The 20405-nt window shown below is 31.1% G+C and overlaps 1 protein-coding gene across 11 annotated transcripts in view; it reads right to left on the bottom strand.

The window, feature by feature from the left end:
- Nucleotides 1-20405, bottom strand: part of LOC132726003 (formin-J-like) — a 70977-nt gene that overhangs the window by 14931 nt on the left and 35641 nt on the right. For 4 of the 11 annotated variants that reach the window (XM_060711242.1, XM_060711234.1, XM_060711233.1 and 1 more), the window contains exons 2-3: nt 1054-2071; nt 200-382 (exon numbers count right to left, since the gene is read on the bottom strand). In XM_060711242.1, coding sequence (XP_060567225.1) covers nt 200-382; nt 1054-2071 — 1201 coding nt within the window. Of the gene's footprint in view, nt 1-199; nt 383-1053; nt 2072-4365; nt 4521-6380; nt 7391-9313; nt 9391-10140; nt 10298-14096; nt 14121-16542; nt 16590-16748; nt 17052-20405 lie in introns of those variants that run through there. The other 7 variants (XM_060711238.1, XM_060711243.1, XM_060711241.1 and 4 more) reach the window with 7 other exon arrangements.

Genomic DNA, 20405 nt, shown 5'->3' with positions numbered 1-20405 from the left:
AAAAAATACATCATTGTTGAGCCGATTATTAGATACATAAAGAGGATGTTAATAATAGTTAAATGTTGCACACAAAAATATAAACATCATCTATTAAAGTAACTGAATTATCCATGTCTATTTGATCTCATTTTTTTCATCTGTGGAAACGCCCAAGTCTTCGAAGTAATTCATAGATACATAAGTAAAACAAACTTACTGTCATCTCTTAGAATAATTCTTGTCCATGGGAAAGGCTTCATTTTTGCATCCGTTTGTATGATAGGTTTATTTGGGTTCAGTCTGTTTCCCCTGCCAGGTCTCGGAGGAAGTGGTGGCGGGTTATCTACGTCATTTCCGGTAATTGCAGACGATAATTTTCTATCTGCATCAGCTTTAGCATCTGCAGCCAAGAAATATCTCTTGAAAACGTTTTTTATAGAAGTGCACATCTAAGTATCTGTTACAGACGAATCAAACTATTCATGCAACAAACGATGAAAAGATCAAAAGATGTCATGCACACGATACTAAAATCTCCGCCTTCCAACTTCAAAGCTCATAATTAAAATGATAATACTGCTCATTAGATGTTAAACCAAAACCGAATTATTGATTGTAAGCCACTAATTCACCGGCCATGCGGTTATTCTTCGTTCGTTTCCAGCATCAGTTGACGAAGATGCACAAACAAAATTTAAGCCAATTATACCGAACATTTTCGATTGCCTGAAAATCAATAAGAACTGGACAGTTGATTCATATCACGGTCCAGTAATTGATTTATAAGCATGCGGCTTGAGATTTGAGGAAACAAAATTAATATTTTGCTTGATTCACAGAAAATTAGCATGATATCTCACTATTAGTCAGAAAACCTGCCAATAATTGTACTTCCGGTGCCAACGTATGACACACCGTGTGAGGACATTACCAGACTTAACTGAAATTCTATCTGTACATGGGATATTAGCTGCTTTGTTTCCTGCACATAATGGTATTGCTATAGTTGTCAAAAACAAGAAAGAAAAAGTTGATAAAAGATACACAAAAAAAGTTCAAAATTGTACTTACTCAAAAAACTTAGGACACCAGTCTTGTTGGCCATCATTCCGTACGGTGATGATTTCGTACTTGAATTTTCTAGCATTTCTGCTATACTCCGTAACTCGTGCATTTTAGCCATAAGTTTATTAATTCTATCTTCGTAAGTCCTAAGAATATGTGAATGTTCCTTTTTCATTCTTTTCATTTGTTCTATTAACTGTTTCTCGTTGTCCGAGTAAGAATTTTGATAATCTTGTTGCCAGCGTCTGTGATGTGCAGCTCCTTCCATTTCATTAAAACCTGAAGCGTCTGTGGTTACACTGCGAGGAATACTAGACGAACCGTCATATTCCGTGCTAGTTCCAGTCCGTTCCATTACGGGCACATGTTCTTCCGGAGATTCTTCCGGTATGACGTCATGATCACGTGAATGCGACATGATGGGTATACTAAAGGATGATTTAAGTGTTTTGTCTTTATGTTTTCCGTACGAGTGAGATAAAATGTCGATGGAACTTTCACTAGAAGCTGTGCTAGCTCTCTGAAGGTTCCATGTCGTCTGGTAACTAGACATGTGCGGGTGCTGCAAGTGTTTTGTCACAGGATGGTTGTCGTCTGCGCAAATTCCATTCTGAATGTCTTTAAAGTAATCATTTACATCATGGGCGTAAGGATTGTGAGTTTGAATTTTATCTCTTGAACCTCCAACTGGCTTTATAGTTTCCTTTTGCTTATACAAATCTCGTTTAGTAAGAGTAATATCGGCACTTGAATAACCGTAGTTCTTTTTTGATTGATTTACAGGATATGACGTCATGCTGGTACCATTCTGATCTTTCCAAGTGTACAACTGAACAGAGTCTTCGAAAGTATCTGCACCAAAAACACCTTTTAATATACCGTCATTAAAGAGTTGCCGACAAAATTTCAAAGCTGTTGCCCGGCTTCTGAAATGTTTTGGATGCCGTTCTAGTATGCTTGTAACGAGTTGGGAACCTTTGAAAACGTGCTCGTTTCCGCTACTTCGTAGTCGACTCCAGTTCATCTGAAAATATAAATTATATATTTTAATAATAATAATATGTTGACACTATCAAAGGCGTTTCATTCCATTTTTTAATAGATGTATTAAGATCAATATTTTCTTAAACATTTTTACAAAAGCTACAATGATCTATCAAAATATTCTCTCCATATAATAAATATTTCTAACACATAGTTGTGAACTGTCTCTTATTTTCTCAAATAAAAAAAATGTAAAATCAATTATACAAATTTTATTACTCCCAAATCAAAATCACGTGATGCGATAATGAACGTGATGTTTGCGGGACACTTGTAAAATAAACATTGACATTATTATTAGGTCTTATCTAAAATCTAGCTACTATATACAAGTAGAAATATTGCTTTAAGGACATGAAACGCTTTCTACATAATTGCCGTTGACAGGAGACCAAAGAACGATAATCCATCTGGCGGCGAAATTGCCGTGGGGTATTTTCAGAGGATATAATGTAAATGCATTTTACTTATTTGCGGTTAGTATTTTTGTTTTCTTGACATTCAATATAAATGTCAAAAGCAAGTTAAGCGTAAAAGGTCAATAGTTATTAAAGTACTAAGTGGAAATCCTCTATAAAATGTTTCCTGCAGGAAAACTTTATTATTGAATGACTTATTATTGTTAAAGAAATGTTGACATGAATTGAAATCTAGATAAGCTCTGTTTTGAATAGCTTGGTCGAAAAAATCAACAATTTATTAAGCTTTGACCATATGTTAGGTTTCTTGATTTCAATGTAAATATTCGTTTAATTGTTATACTGTAAATTCAACGACATCATTTGAAACTTTGTTTAACATTAACCACGCAATGTTTGCTTAATGGACTTTTCAGGCTTTTAGAAAAAGCCCATTGTTAAGAAAAGTTTAATACAAAAAAATGGTGTTTTTTTTTCAAGGCCAAAGGATGTGTTCTCTTACAAGGCACAGGCCTGTCGGTCACTTCAGAGAGTTGATGATTAGAAATATTCTAGAAGCGCAAATAGTCACGGACATTGTGTAACACGATACAAACGTAAACACCGCAGACGAGAAATTAACGCCGCATACTTGACAACATATTAAGAAATGCAAGGCGAAGTTATATTTACTAATCTATGATCAAATATGCTGGTGAAAAGAAACTACAGTATGGTCAGTTTTAATATGCAGTAGCCAGGCAATAATGGACAATCACGACCTCGTGGTCAAGATTTCAATATAAATGAGATATGTAAATAACAAACCATAAAATGTCGTATGGTTGCTCGCGCTCGAGTAAATGTGTAATCATGAACGCATGTTATACAGTGTTGTTTAACATACAAAACGTGTTCGCGTACATCATTTTGACTAAAATTAATTCTAACCGGGTCTTGCAAATAGAAATACATGTTCTCTTACACAATTTACAAATATTGTCTCGTCGTTTCGTGTACACTTTTTTTAGTAAATAAATCATTTCAAGCTATATGAATAAAATAACCAACAGTTTCATTTATGGGCAATATTATTTGAAGAAAAGTACTTAAATGTTGAAGAAAATATATCCAAAAAAAAACTACACGCCGAACAGTGTCAAATTTAACTGGTACATTTGTTAAGTATTAAACTACAAAATTGAGAAACCCTTAATATCTTACTTACAAACTGTATACATTAAAATTGTGCAAAATAGAACGTTGTTCTTACACACAATCTAAGGCATATACATGTACATGAGTATATATAAAAGCATGGTATCATGTTTTCCATATACAATGTAATTAAGCATTTTACATGAAATAACTTCAGCTGTTGTTATGAACGCGAAATCGCAAATTTAAATATAAACAAGAATGTAGCACGTGCATAATTTTCCCGGCAAATATTGTAACAAGAACCCTTTCCTTTATCAGGGGAAAGAACATGTCCCTAAGCTAACATTATTTTATGTTGTACAATGATTACACGTTTGCAATAATATAAAGTATGCTCTAAGAATTTGTGAAAATTTGGTTCAAATAAATAAAGGAATAAAGCTTTTTCATTCTTTTTTATTTTGACACTTGTTATCTTTAAAAGGAATTTAGAAATTTCTCACAACTGAAAACAAATAATGCAATATTTCAAATTTACTTTTTTCACGTCTAATCTCTAAACTTTTTATTTCAATCAATTCAAAAATAAATAAAAATAAATCATAATATTTACTCTACTCGACGGAAAATGTTTAACAAAGCTTTTTAACTTTTGGAAAACATGAAAAAGAATTTAATAAATATAATTTATAAAAAGAGAAATGTAAAAAGTTACGCAATCTGACGCCTCTTCCTTTCTTAAAATATCCACGTAAATTGGTTCACATTCTAAAAACGCTTGTTAAATATATATCATTCCTGGTCTACATCAAAAAGATCTGCCGTCATACAATAAAAAACCAACTTTGCATGGGTCTTTTGTACTCGAAAGTTGTTGCTATATGAATTTTTAACTTCAATAAATAAGATTTAAACGGGGACGAGCACTTGAATAGACGATAATACATAAGTAAAGAATCTGAAGTGTGAAGATAACGGGAGGCCAGATAATGAAATTGCGTGAACTGGCATGCAATCTTTCTATCAAATACCAAATTCATGATTTTTTTGGCCAATTTCAATGTGAACATGAATCAATTTAATATCTTTTTGTAAACAATTATTATCAATTTATGTCAATAAGTGGACGGCATTTAAAAGCAATTATTGACTTTTATCGGATAAATCATCGATTTAAATGTTCAAATATTCTTTTGAAATGTACAGTTTTGAATTATAATATTTTAGTGAAATTATAGAAACTGATAGCGATCGACAAAAAGTGTCAATGGGGAGTGGGAAAGAAAAGTGGTTTTCTTAATAAATAGAATAGCTAGATAATCGACTTTATTGAATAATATATAATAGCACTTTAAGTCATAATAGCACAAATCATTTCAACCAATATTCAGAATTACTCTGGATCTGTTTTTATTTTCATTCTAATGTATGCAAATGTCATATTTTTACCAGAGTCAAAGAAAATTGAAACTACTTTTCAGGGCAGTGGGGTTTCATGGCTTTTGTATTGACTTAATAAAAGTTGTAAAGTGTTTAATTGAACATTGCTTTTAATAAATATAATAAAGACACATGGGATGTGTGCAATTCCATGCGTGTATATAAATTGAGGAAATATCCTAATTGCTACATTTTACATATATTTAGCTTAAATTGGTTAAAAAATGTTGCAGGTCCCTTATCAGCAAATCTTGTGTTCTATTTTCCCACATTTATATAGCTGTTATTACCTCGCTTTGAAACTGAAATTTAATAGATTAAAATACCCCGATAAACACTATTATCCCATCTAGATTTACGGACAATTTAATATTTATAACTAAAATCCTGAGTCAGCGCTCAAAGCTCGATGGATTTTTCTTTGTCGTTCCAGAGTATTGAAATTTGACGTCGGCCTTTTTCAGATAACCAATTTCACAATGGATGTCATTTCGTTTCTTTTCGTGCTATTTCACCTGAAAGGTCACGCAACAAAGTCTTACAAAACCGAGGGACTGGTAGTATTTTTTTCCTGATTAAACTTGAACTATAACAGAGATGATAAATGTTTTAATAAACAGGGTTAGATAGTGATGACCGAAAGTTAACTTTGGCAGGGACTTTACTACTGAAATATAGCTCTGTGACTTTGGGTCAAACAAAAACGTGAAAAAACAACGATATTTTCTATTTATTAACATGTTATTTCTACTTCTTGAGACACTGAAAAGCACAATCATATGTATATATGATAATGTCATGTATGAATAAAGTGTTCGGTCGTATTTATTATATTATACATTTACTTCAATTATCTTAAATTAATTTTTGGTTTCCGTTGAAAAAAAAACAACTTTAAACTTATTTAGTATCAGCAGTAAATATTAATTAATTTATAATAAAACGTAAATACAGAAGTATGCAATTTGGATAGATTAAAAAAAGTACATGTGAATAAATTATTTAAGTTAAAAAAAAGTTGTTGTTTTTTCATCTCAAGAGTAAAATTATTTTCAAAAATGGTACAGCAGAAATAGCAGAAATGTATCTTAATTAATGTTGTACGACTTTTATCGGTAATATTTAATAAGATGTCCGACATAATGTTAAACTAACGCTCACAATATAGTCTAATCGATGTAGCCTAAAATATGGGTCAACCTAGAAGAAATTGCAAAAGTATTTTAATAACAAGTAAAGCATTGTAAAACACATATCAAAAGTTGCCATCATAAATTGAAAATGTCTTACCCATTGTGTACACGAAATCAGAAACAAAATCCTCCGTAAGTTACTTTGATTTTATTCACAGTACGACAACTTTTTCCCCACTTTCAATCCTAGAACCCATGTGACAGTTATTATCCGAAGTGTTGGTGAGGATTAGTTTCAAGCAAATATCGGCGCACTTAAGCCAACAATATTCCAAAGATTGCCCTTTAATTAAAACGTGAGTTAATTCCTCACCAGTGTAAAAGTGTTACACAGATACACGTCTCCCGACCTGCGTACCACCGCTGCTATTTAACACGAGCATGTAAAATGTCACCTCACAAATATGTGAAATATCAAATACAAACAGAAGTCAATTTATAAAACATCGCCGACTAATTTATATACATTAAATACATATAACTACATTCCCGTGTCAGGACACTGTCAGTTATTGTTAAGCGTGTTTAAGGTAAAATCCAATTTAAACATTTTAAAAGGCCGGTATCAAAAAATCAATGGTCGGTATGTCTTTAATTTACCGTGGAGACTTAAAAGTATATATTATTAAAGGTATGTAGCAGGTACATTAGATTTGAACACGTGACAGTGTCCCAGGTACTTCACACTGGTACGCATTTTTTATATATTGATCTAAATATTAACGGACGCGGAAGATTAATTATTAATCATATTTCAGCCGACTTGTGTAGGAATGCGCCTTAGGTGTTAACATCTTTATTTACATAGCGTTTTAATCGTCATTTATATGTATTTCGATCAATGTCAAATATACATAGTAAATCCATGCACTTTTAAGTCTCATCAAAAAAGATTAAGATCTGTCTTTCACAAATAAATCCACGCAATAGACGCACTTCAAAACACCATAATAGTGTGCACATACAGTAATAACGCGGTATTAGTCACTCCAGCACGATATAAAAAGTGTCATATAAAAATATTTACACCGCATCGCCTTAAACGTAAAGCTTAATACAATACAAAAATAGCGAACACCTTCGGTCGAGTGCCCCTAAAAGCTGTAAACAGTGTAACATTCCGATGTTCAAATAATAATCTTTTTTTATACCCTTGTCGACCCTGGTATCTTATTTCTGCCGGTGCAATGTTATTGAACATCAAACTGACGGGTAGATTTGCGGCGAGCTTGGTAGAAAAATGTAGGGTTCAAATTTCACAATCGATAAGTTTCATTTAAAATTTTAATGTGAAGTAATTTTTTCTTCAAAACTATATAATAAACTATTTTGCGTTTATTGATACATTTAAAAGTATTCATTTTTTTTTAAGGAAAGCGATTAATAGGATGAATAAGTTTTTTGAACAATGTATAACAAAAGGACATTTTACCGTCAGTAAATCAATTAAAGTTGTCTAGCGTTATTGTATTGAAATAGTCGGACGGACAATTTTAATAATAAAATACCTGTCAAATACAATCAAAACAAAATAAACACGTTGTTGTCAAGTTTAAATGTCTCATCTTTACTTCCTGCACGTGTACATTCTAAATTAGGGAGTCAGACTTCAAGTCTGACACCACGGGGACGATTCGACGACTCACGATCACAACTTTAGGCCGTAAAATCCAACCATTAATTAAAACTTTCTAAAAGTACAACACTATAAGCGCGTTACTATAACCATTTTTATCGATCATTTGCTCAAACGCACTTTTTCCCGGCACCATTGATTTGAAGTTCTTTTTAAAAGATAAACAAAAACATGTTACTGCTCGAATGATTATAACACCGTACTAAATGGATCGACTTAACCTTTTCTTATTAATGTTATTATAGATTATAAATATTTTATATCTTATTGACTAAATGTTAATGATTGACAGATTATTAGTTGACAGAATGACAGCCGTAATGACCGCTGGAAAGGTAATACACACCGTAGTGGTAGATAATAAATCATCTTAAAGTTATTATATGTTAAATCGATTAGACAGGTCGAACGTTTATTTATAAAACGCTTATCTCATGTCAAAATATTTTAATATTATGTCATCAAAATGATATTAAACATGCAACTGACTTTAATTAAATATTTGAGATACATGTTTAGATGCGATTTAATATATGAGCCGTGTCATGACAAAACCAACATAATGGGTTTGCGACCAGCATGGATCCAGACCAGCCTGCGCGTCCGCGCAGTCTGATCAGGACCCATGCTGTTCGCTTACCAACTCTATTACAATTGGAGAAACTGATATGAAACTGACCATGCTGGTCGCAAACCCATTATGTTGGTTTTGTCGTGACGCGGCTCATATTTGTAATCAATAGTTATAATCTATAGTATATTTCTTAACTTGTGCCATAATGTAAAAAGATTTATGCTTACTACAGATAATAATTAAAGAAGAAAAGTGTGGTATTGTTTGGGTTTTTTTTTTAAGTTTCAACACGCAACATAATGAAATATAACGATGTATGAAAATGTTTGTATAAAAACATCTTAAAAGATATCGAAAGAAAACGAAACCCAAGTGCAGTCCTCCTTAAACATATATATTCCAAAACAAGAAGCATTTGACATCTATTTTAACATTTAAGAATAATGTTTATCTATAGTTTTTAACATTCGGGGTATAATTAAAACAAGTCTGATTTACGGCAGTACTCTTCTTGGGTGAACTATTTGGTTTGTTAAGTTTAACGAAAACGAATATGAAAAAATAAAAGCAACTACATATTGTAATATAAAAAAAGAAAATTATACTTAAACCGAAGTGAAGATATTTTTAAAGAACAAGAACATGTAATTACAAGTTTTTCTGACATTTTAGGTCAATAAAAATTGCCATTGTTCGTGTAACTTTATTACCATCGGAAATATTTCGAAAGTATCAATGTCGAAATTATTAATCATGACATGCAAACATTGTTGACAGGTAAAACATCGTAAATTGATAAAAGAAAACAATAAAAACTTACAAAACAAGTCACAGGTTTGAATAAATCAGCATAATATTAAAGTAAGATCACTATTAAACATGTAATTTTAGGATATATCTAACTGTTTCAGCAAATCATACGACAGATAAGGGCACTTAAAACTAACTTTATCGTCTTCAAGATATGATAATATACACCAAGAATACCTAATCTAAAGGACACTGAACATATTTCACGATAAAAAAGCATAAAGAGGAATATACACGAAAACATTTAAAAGAAAATATTTCACGGACCGTTCAAGTGTAATACGTGCAATAAAAGAAATCATTATCCACTCTCTTCTATTTTCAAACCAATTTGTATATTGAAGGGCGTTTTCCATTTGTCGGCTGCTTTTCAAAAATATCTTCTATTGCATTTGTATGATTGAAGAAATTGTTGTAATCAACAGACTTCAGGGTCAGATCAATAAACGCCGTTTCTACCCGATTAAAAAACTCAAGAAATGGCTGACCATAGTCTTATGAATTCAAGACTGTATGAAATTACGGCAGTTTGACTTGTCCCCTCACGTATCACAGGAAAAATAGTAACTTTAACAAGCGGGGTGTCTACAGACTTCTGTTATCAAGATTCGCTATTTGTCATAAGTCAGCTACAGGTATAGTGTCCTGCAGTGAGGATGAAGTTGGAAATTAAGGTTCAAAATCCCGGAAGAATAAACTGATTAGCACATCTCTAGCCTTTTAAAGGCCTTTGAATCTCCAACGCATACAACAAACTGTCCTTAATTAAACGTAAGTTTACTAAGTCTTGATCTTACATCATTATACAAAATGGTAAAGAAACAGTCAATGACTTACCAAGAAAGTATCAACATCCATAAATGACATATTTAAGAAAATATCAACACCATCTTTACACAAATATTGAAATGATGTTTAAGTATTACAACATTTTATCAGCATATTATCACTAACATCTAATTGTTATCGCAAAATACCGATTAACTAATGTTAGAAAAGTTTCGTCTGCTCGAGTTTTAAACGCTTTAAATGGACACACGATACTAGTTTAGGTCTTATGTCACATTTTAACAAACATATCATTATTGTATGATGACAATGATACTAACACATTAATGGTCTAAAACAGATCTTTATCTCCTCTAGACAAAACACGGAACATCTGATCCCACGACTTTTCACAACATTCTTCATTGGTTAAAGACAGAGAGCTGAGTGTTCCCGTGTCATATTAATATATGTAGGTTGACTAAATACCAGAACAATTTATGAAAAATAATGATGTACACCATGTTTTTCTTTTATCAGACGCTAGTTCATCTGTACGGAGTTAAATGGTCTATTGAATGTTATGTTTTGTGGTATTTTGTGATAAAGTTGTTTTTTTAAAAGGCAAGATTTTTCATGTATTATTTGATAAAATGTCAAGAAGAAAAACATTTATCATACTATTTCCATATACATATATTTGCCCACAAACAGAAAATGAGGAAGATTACATATGAAGTAAGTTTTATAGTATACCAATTATTATACTGAGGTCACAAGATGGAAAACACCTGTGCAAAATGACTAAGTTCCCAACAACCCAAGCTCTTTTAGAAACGGTCAAACTATTTATAAATGTCTAAAACTGATACGGATATTAACTAAGGACAGGAAAACGTCAAAATAAGTGACAATACAAATATCACTATCTTGGCCTCAAGATTGATGGGCCCTTATTTCCTAGAGAAACAGATATGTTTATACTTAACCCTCTACTGATCACTGCCAGTGCGATTTTAGTTTTACATTTCTACACAAGTCTGACGAATACTCACTCTCTTTCAGAATGTTTACCTTTTATGTCATGACTTATTGCAATAACAAAGTCTAATGCAACAAATGAGTTGACAAAAGAAAACATGTATTGTATAACAAAACCTACAAAGACATTCAATTTATTGAATAACGCAGATCTGTGTATCGATTACCGTGTAACTTACAATTGATTGAAGTTGCACTAGTATCCAATGAATGAAAACAACATATTTTTGAATTTTATAGAGTACAAAAAGGTCAATATCAATTCTTTATTATTTGGTAGGGGTATGATAATGAATATAGCAGCCTTATTTTGATGTGTCGGTATACCTTGAGAAAAATAGAATAAATGTAATGTTATGAAGTGGTCGATAGTATGACCATTTTTACGAGATATTTCCAAGATTTTCTTGTAGACAATTAACGTTGTTACCCAAACGGCTGGTGTCAAAGACATGGACATGAAATATTCATTTAGTATGTGTTAGATGTTTGCACCTTGGAGCTATTCAACAGAGCTAATTGCCAACCAGTTCCAGTAATTCTAGGAAGAAACGCTTTTGGGTCATCAATTATTGATAGAGCATGTAATTCCTGAGAACTGGATGTAAAGGTTATAAACGACGACATAGAGGAAGAAAAATCGTTCATAGTTATTGCATATTCATAATTATTGCTTATTTCTAGTTATTGCATATGCCTAACTTTAGCCTTTATATTGATCAGAAAAACAGTTACAGTTTTGTTTTGTTTGTTTGTTTCATTTTACGCCTTTTCCCAACAGTATTTCAGTCATATAGGCGGGTAGTTTCCTAACCATCGTTCCTGGAGAGTTACACCAGTACTAGAGTACCTTCCTCCGCACTAAACTTAAATGATGGCAAAGATAAAGAGCTGAATTGTTTGATGCAATGATGCCAATAAAATATTTATAGTTATGGTTGAGATAAAACACAACAAATTTCTTACATTTGTAAAGAAAACGATACCAACATTCATGATTGTTAGACATTGAATTTACGTAAAATGTTTAAAAAGAAACAATACATACTAGCTAAATTTACAGCCTTATTAAAATGATGTGTAGATTCTGATAAATTAGTATTTGTTAAATACTATAAAATGCCTGTTTAAATTGCAAAGGCATGATTACGCACTAATTTGTTTATAATGATATACTTAAAAGAAAGCAAATAGAATAAAAAGGTATGCTGTATGGTTTGTAAATCTTAATTAATGATGATTTTATTTTATATATCATACAATGTTTTCCATTCCAACTCAAATAATTGAATAAAGTGGTGTTTGGTTGATATATACAGATAGTTCTACATTTACCATTTGCAAGAATGCGCATTCATTATTTAAAGTAAAAATTATAAATTTATGATAGGAAATAAACAATGCAGAATCGTGAATTGAAAACTACAACTAACAATGACGAAGCTATCTTTGAAGGTAATGTTTTTACTGTTGGAATGACAGAACCTTATATTGCATGACGTACCATTATTGTTGCAAGGTAGCCTATAGAACAGCTGCGAAAGTTGATATCCATGTATTCTAAGATATTGAAAATTCAGTTCCAGCTTTTATAACAAGTGTAGAGATGTGCAGAGATGATAATGACGGGGCTGCAACTTGTCATGCAATCATCGATAATTATCGTCTATGTACAAGATATGAGGATAATAATTTAGATATTGAACTAACGGCAGCTGAGGTTAAAACCACCTGGTGTTCTATGATATGTATTAGAATTACAGGACATAAGCAGATGTCAAATATATCAAATCTATAAGAAGAATGCATTACAGAATCGAAACAAAACATAATTGCATGCTCTTCGTGAGTGTATGCTGACAATACATGGCACATGAGTTAACATTTTATTCCTGCAATACATGATACTTTGGTAGTACAACTTTATGACACACTGTCCGACACACTTTGTTCATTAATGTTATCAGGTTTTTTCGGGATCATGTAGTGAAGTGCTAGGGGGTGTGAGGGACGTTGCACTTTTCCATCTTGAACGGACGAAACTAAACCGAGTCTGCAATTTTCGTGTTATTTTGTTTTCATTGCTTTTTATTCCATAATTATTTTTACTACTTATTGTAAAACAATTTGCTACATTAATCAACGAAAGAGTCGGTTAATACAGTCTGATTTAAATATATTAATCAAAATGTCGTAAATACACGTAAGCTATTTGTGATTTTTTAGCTTTGTATAAACGACTGTTGTTATATCTTCTTTATTAAAAAATATCCTAATGAGATTAGATTAAAATTCAAGGACAATATTTGGTATCTTGTCTATAACTACTGTCGCCGAGCACACGGACATAAAATAAAAGATATGTTTAATGACAACAAACAAATACATCTCATGTGACCATAACAATGAATACATCAAATATGAACAATTATGTAAGGTATGTGTATACATGTGAGAAAGCAGACTGTGGATACAAAAACATAGAAATAAACTTCTCAGTATCATAATTTGACAAAAAAGACATACTTTTTTACCTTATGAATTGCAACATGAGTTTAAAGTTTATACACTTGTATAAACTCACATAACATTGTGTAATTTTCATTTTTTTGCCTTTTTTTCAAACATTGCATTATGTTTTAATCATTAGCGGACGATCAATGGGTTTGTTAAAGGTACAGTGCATTCGCGAAACGATTTTGATAGTTGCGGACACTTTTTTCCGCCTCTTTTTATGTATTTTCGTAAAATAAGACAGAAATGTTTTTAATTACTAGCACAAAAGGACAAGTGGTTTTTATAATGGTATCTTTGAATCAGCAATCAATACTAAAATATGAACTAAATCGTTTTCTTAGTAAATAAATAATCAACAACATGCAAGCAACGGAAATAAAATGCACTAACTGTAAACGTTTTAAAATAAATTGAAATAAATGTATTACTACAGAACTAGATAGTAAAGTGTATAACAAGTTTTATACCTTTGAAATAGTTTGTCTTTACGTGTTAAACACCTGTATTTCGTCGCATCTGTATAAGTGTCCGTAAACAAACGTTTAATGATTCATGCACGATATGTAGTATATTTATAGTATAAAAGTAAACTCGTGGAACAGTCATTCATCAAAAATATATTTGTCACATTCTGTAACGTAAATCCCGTTTTTCAAATATTCCATATTCATATTTCAGTCACATTTAGTAACAATATAATTTAACTTCTAACCAGTGAACATCATTATAGTATTTTTATTCCTGTACTATAGGTTACGTGTTTTATTGATGTAACATTAAGTTATTTAGGCAAGTATTTAAACACTTTAGGATACTATATTAAATGTCATCGAGCACAACCGTAACGGGGATGTTAATAGCATTTTCATTCACTATTTTATGATACGCAAGTATGATTTTATCTTTTTCCCCTTTTAATCACTCAAGGGTATGACAAAATGCGAGTTTGGAGGATTAATATTTTTCAGTTTCTTTTTACTTTACAGATTTTATCACAAATCCTAAAGTATATCTATTTTTTGCATTGAACTAAGTCAATTATGTGACAATGAATAACTTAATTTTTTAAAATCAAAATGTTGTTCGAACAAGAATTTTAAGTTTAAATACGTGTATGATTAATTGTTTTCCTTGCTCATTCATTAAGCATCAAAGTGGTTTATGGTGTATCTCTAAGTTTAATCATCTCATTTCCTAACTAAATAAATCAAGTCGGCGAACCTGGTAGGTTATAGTCATACATTATATAAACTGATATAAAATGTTGAAACGGTTTCTGAGATTGTACAGTTTTCATCAAGCAACATTTAATTGCCTATGTCTTGAACGATGACCATATATAGCTCCTTAAACAAAGTAGGACAATTGATGTCAGACGATAATTGGAGTCGTGATTCTCGTTAACATTTAAATACATCTATATATTGATTAAAAACTGTTTACTACCACGAAAAAACATAAGGCTCACCACAGAGCTATAATGGAAAAGTTTGATTTCTTTTAAAAACTCTAACAGATTTGTAACATATCTATAGAATGATTGATAAAAATAGCTATACCATCACTTCCTGAACTCAAAACTCTAGGGTTCATTATATAGTTATATTAAAAAAGCTTCATATGACACCAGCACCCTGCTATGTACAGATAACAGTATTACTCGCATGTTCATTAATTACGTTAACATCATTTGGAATCATTTGTTTCTCCTCTATGTAAATATAAAAGTCAACAAGAGTATTAGCATCCCCTTACTGTGAAAGAGATAAAGCTGTGACCTTAGTTTCCGTTCACCTTAGAGTGAGTCAACAGGTGTGACACTTTTACCTTTTCAACCTTAAAAGTCAAGTGAATTTGTGTTCACGGCAATATTTTTGACAATCAAAGAACACTTTGAACAGTCAAACGTTTTTTTTTCAATGCATTACCTACGTGTAATTCCAAGAATATTATAATAAAAAGATATAAAGCATCAACTGTGCCCTACATTTCGCCCACAAGCTAAAAAATGCATTTCTATATAAAGTAAAGAATTTAAGAAATGCCATATTTGTTTAAGCTTTATCAACATTGGTGGGCGAGAATGCAGATTTTTTTTACTTATAAATACGAACCAGCGCATATCTTATTTGCTTATTACAATTACGTATTTGATAAAGTAGTTTTTGCAACAGGTAGCTTAAATAAAACTGCTCTTTTCGTTGCAAAAAAGTGATTGATAAGGGCTGTTTGACTTAAACATGACGATGTATTTGTAAACGCAATGGCATGCCAAATTATTCACAGTGTGTTTTTAAAACATTTTTTGTCTCTTAAAGAATATACAATATATCAAACTTCGTTTTTTCACTGTCATTTCATTGTAAATGGTAGCATTAACTGAATCATGTTCATAACATATAGGCATTTGTAGTACGCTTAAAATAATGGTTTTATTAATTAACAGGCTTCAATTCATTTATTCTGAATATAGCAGTTGTAAAAATTAAAACATTTCCGTTACTTTGACGAATATATCATAAACGGTAATGAGAAAGTCGTCTGCAGCCGTTTTATAGACTAAATAAAACAACTACAATCACCAAAGTGAATGAGCTTCATGGAAATATCTTTAAGACATGCCCATATATAAACATCGATTTGTATGTTTGTTTAACATTCGCAATACTGTTTCAGTAAAGTTACAGACTATCTCCATAACCTTATAAGGTAATTTCTTTTCCGTATATAATACAGTACCGTACACAATGAATGTACAGAATAAATATAAGATAAAAATAGAAGCATCAAGCTTGTTTCGCCTACAATTCTAAAACGAAAGTCAATGAAACCATTACACTGTGTATACTGCACAGTGACTAAATTATGTGCATGTATAATACAGTCAATGGTAAAACAGTAAGTATGACCTACCCTGATCGTGTTTATTTCTCCTAATATCACATATAGTATTATACAGTATAGTAGACAATGAATGTACTGAATAAATATAAGATAAAAATAGAAGCATCAAGCTTGTCTAAAACGAAAGTCAATGAAACCATTACACTGTGCATACTGCACAGTGACTAAATTATGTGCATGTATAAAGTCAATTGTAAATAGTAAGTTTGACCTACCCTGATCTTGTTTATTTCTCATAATATCACAGATGTTACCGTCTCCAAACCCACTTCCTGAGGATTATACAACTCGAAGTACTCTCACACATTTTATTCTTATCAAAATTAATCTCCAATTCATTCATCAAGTACAAGCTAACGTGTTCTTATTCCATATTGATTCATGACAACTCATACATAAACACGCATTCGTAACGCAATGTAATACTATTCATTAAAACACTTCATATCCGCTAAGTGTAAAAATATTCTGTTCAATTTTCTCTTTTTAGGTTAAGGCCCTGATAACACTCATTCGCTTAGTTTTTGCTTTTAACCGCAAAAATATTATAACGTTAGTTTTGTTTGTCTAGCGTTCTCTAGATTTTGTGCAAATTTATTTTAAATCTCTATTGGTTGAGATCCACAGAGTGTTTTTTGAGATATGATCTACAGAATGAACAGAACGTTAATGAAATCCACGGATATAATTGCTTGTCAGACTTAAAGAATATCGTTAATTGATCGATTACTCGTTAAGATTTAATTGTTCAAACAGTAAGAAGTCAGTTGTTGTAAAGCATCGTTTACCTTTAACGTAAAATTAGACATACCTTAATCGTTATCTTAAAATTATAAAATGAATAAAGTGGATGTTCTTGCAATTAAATACATTAAACTTTTATCACGTAATATATGTACAGTGTCATGCATAGACACTGCTGTTTTTACCATTAAATTTATATGAATAATGTCTGCATTTTGCAGATTTAACATTTTATAAAAAAAATCATCCGTGAATATTTAAGAAATGCAAATCAGGAAATTATGCTGACACCTGCGTTTAATTTGCACTATTACCACAAACAAGAAGAACCATGATGTGAAATATTTTACTTATAATAGCAAGGTGATATTTCTCCCGGTGATTACATCAAATCTTCCAGCCAGGTTGTCAGTATTACAGAGATAGGGACATAAAGCATTTCTACATCGACAGCATTTAAATCATCGATCACATGTTTCACGTTATGCAACATGAACATTTTATTCTAAAACACAATGCAACGTTAATGTAGAAACTTTTCAACACATGCGATTGTTAATCCAATATTGTGAGTTTTATGTGACGGAAATATATCTCAATTTTGTAAAATATATTTTGTTGTTCTTCAATGAAATAGTATGATAATTGGAATGGCAATTGCAGTGTCATGCATTTCAGTATTTCTAATAAAATATATGTAGGTCATATACTGTAAATGCTTTACGAATAAAATCAATACAGGTTGAAACAACTAATGTGAGTGGTGGTCTAGAATTACTAATAGAACCGTTGTTATATCATGATCAAATGCATGGCTACCTATAGATAATTCATAAATCAACAAAGCTGAATATATATATAATTCCATTTCCACGTCATGGAAATTAAATTGAAATAATATGTCTTTTACAACTTCATGTCGAATATATATAACATCATTCTTATGTTTCAGGCTGTTTACTGTGGTAAATGTCATGAAGTGGAAATGAAATGAAGTGCCAATGAAAACAAACAGTTTAATAATGAGGTAGTAAAGACATAACTGTTGATTGATGGCAGCAAAATCTTCATCATGTGCTATATCAATCATATCATTACTGTTATGTCCACTAAAATGCATTATGCAGAACACTCTACAAACTCGAATGTATACCAATTTGGAAAAGAAAAAAAGCTATGCAGATACGTTGACGTCATTTTTTAACGTTGACCTTAATTTCACAAAGTCTAGGGTTCTCAAATAGATATATTTTATGTAGCCATCTGACATACATAACAAAACTTGCGTTATACACGTGCATTTATTTCAAGTATAAGTGAGACATAATTTTCGGTTCATTATAGAATGGCAATGCACTGATCTAGATAAGGTACAGTCCACTGCTAATGTAAGGAGGGGTCAATATCAAAATACTCAACACGGTCAAACTACATTGATGGTGCAAGTACCATCACTAAAAGGGTAAATGAAACACGACACTCATTGTGCTAAATGTCAACACGTTTCATTGTCTGTTTTTGTTTTAAAATTTAAAACAACTATTACTTAACATATAAATTTGTTTAGTACAGCTGCACGATAAGGTTAAAGATAAGTTAGATACATTTTGATATGCTGATTTGAAGAATTCACTTTGACGAATTAACATAATTTAATACTACTGTAAGATAATACAACAGTATATAAATAATTGCATATATATATATAAAGGCCTTATGATATTTATAGATTTTCAATTAATTTCAACTAATTTGAAAAAAAATATGTTTGATATCAATGCAAGTTATCAATCAATTGCTACAATTATAATTTCAATCATTCTACTTGATCACACCCATAACAACGTATTCAATATGTGATGATAATATTCACGGCGTGATAATTGCTATAGGTGAACACGAAACTTCGTGTAACAAAAGGTATTGGATTAATATTTAAAATGAAATACAGTTATTGCTATAATTCAAAAGAACTCCTATAAAGTGTTCAAATAATTTCTTCCTTGACAATTGTAACATTTATCAATGCTATCTATAGAAGCAGTATCAAATATTTTATTTTTCTATATAATGATATATTATCTCTTTTGGTCTGACTTTTCTCTTTTTAGACTATCAAAATATCATATTTTTTATATATCAGCAATTATAGAATAGTTAATTGAATGATTTTACATTTGTATGCATACTTTATGCCTATTTGAACGATTAAAGTTTGTCTCAGATCTTCCACGCTACCTTGGGCATGAGAAATGTGAAAGACGGATTTTAAATTATTGTTCAGAAATATGAAATTTCTTATCACAAAATCCTACCTTTGCAGACTAATGTGCTGTTTGAAATGTATCACCATAATACCAGTATATTTGATAAGTATTAAACAAAATAACTAAACTTTAGTAACTTATCAGACATACTAGTATACCAATTCTAGTGAAGGAAAATGATTTTATGTTACTTTCAAACAAACTTTATCTGATTGTTCGGTAAAAATGCTATCGTATTTTAATACTAATAGAATTTTAGTTCGTTATATTAATACAATTAATGTCTGTTCTCAAGATTGCAATAAGACAAAAACTAAAAGGATATAAATGCGACAGCTTGTTACTTCATTTGATAATTTCTTATGCAAAGTAGCAGCCTTTCATTGCACATTTAGACGCTTTTATTACAGGATGCATTTTTTAATGAGACAGTCTTGTTAGGACGTATACACCGTTATGTATTCTTTGTCCGGTCTATTGCATTTGCTCGTTTATTTATGAACATGCATTTGTTAAGTCTGAATTTCTTTGATAGTATAAATGTTGGTGAAAATGTTGCATCGATTTGTATGCAATCAATACAAAAGTTAAAACGAACTGGCAACGGACGCAAGAGATGTTAGTTAGATAGATGATTATGTTAGTAGTAAGTTACACACCCTATATGCATAAACGCGCTTGTAATTGTTAAGTCAGAAATATGATTTTTGCATCATTACTTATAGTTAAGTATACTGTTTCAAGATGGGTAACTTATTGAATCATATATGAATTTATGACAGTTTTTGTCTTTCGTTTAAAAAAAAACCCTCATGATATAAAATCATTATGACGAATATAGAAATAAAAACAGAGCTTCAG

This window comes from Ruditapes philippinarum, unplaced genomic scaffold (genome assembly GCF_026571515.1).
Source record: "Ruditapes philippinarum isolate M1 unplaced genomic scaffold, ASM2657151v2 ctg79_1_1_1_1, whole genome shotgun sequence".
In the NCBI taxonomy this organism is placed as follows: Eukaryota; Metazoa; Mollusca; class Bivalvia; order Venerida; family Veneridae; genus Ruditapes; species Ruditapes philippinarum.
The sequence above is the reverse complement of the archived record's forward strand: the minus strand, read 5'-3'. Positions and strand labels throughout refer to the sequence as shown.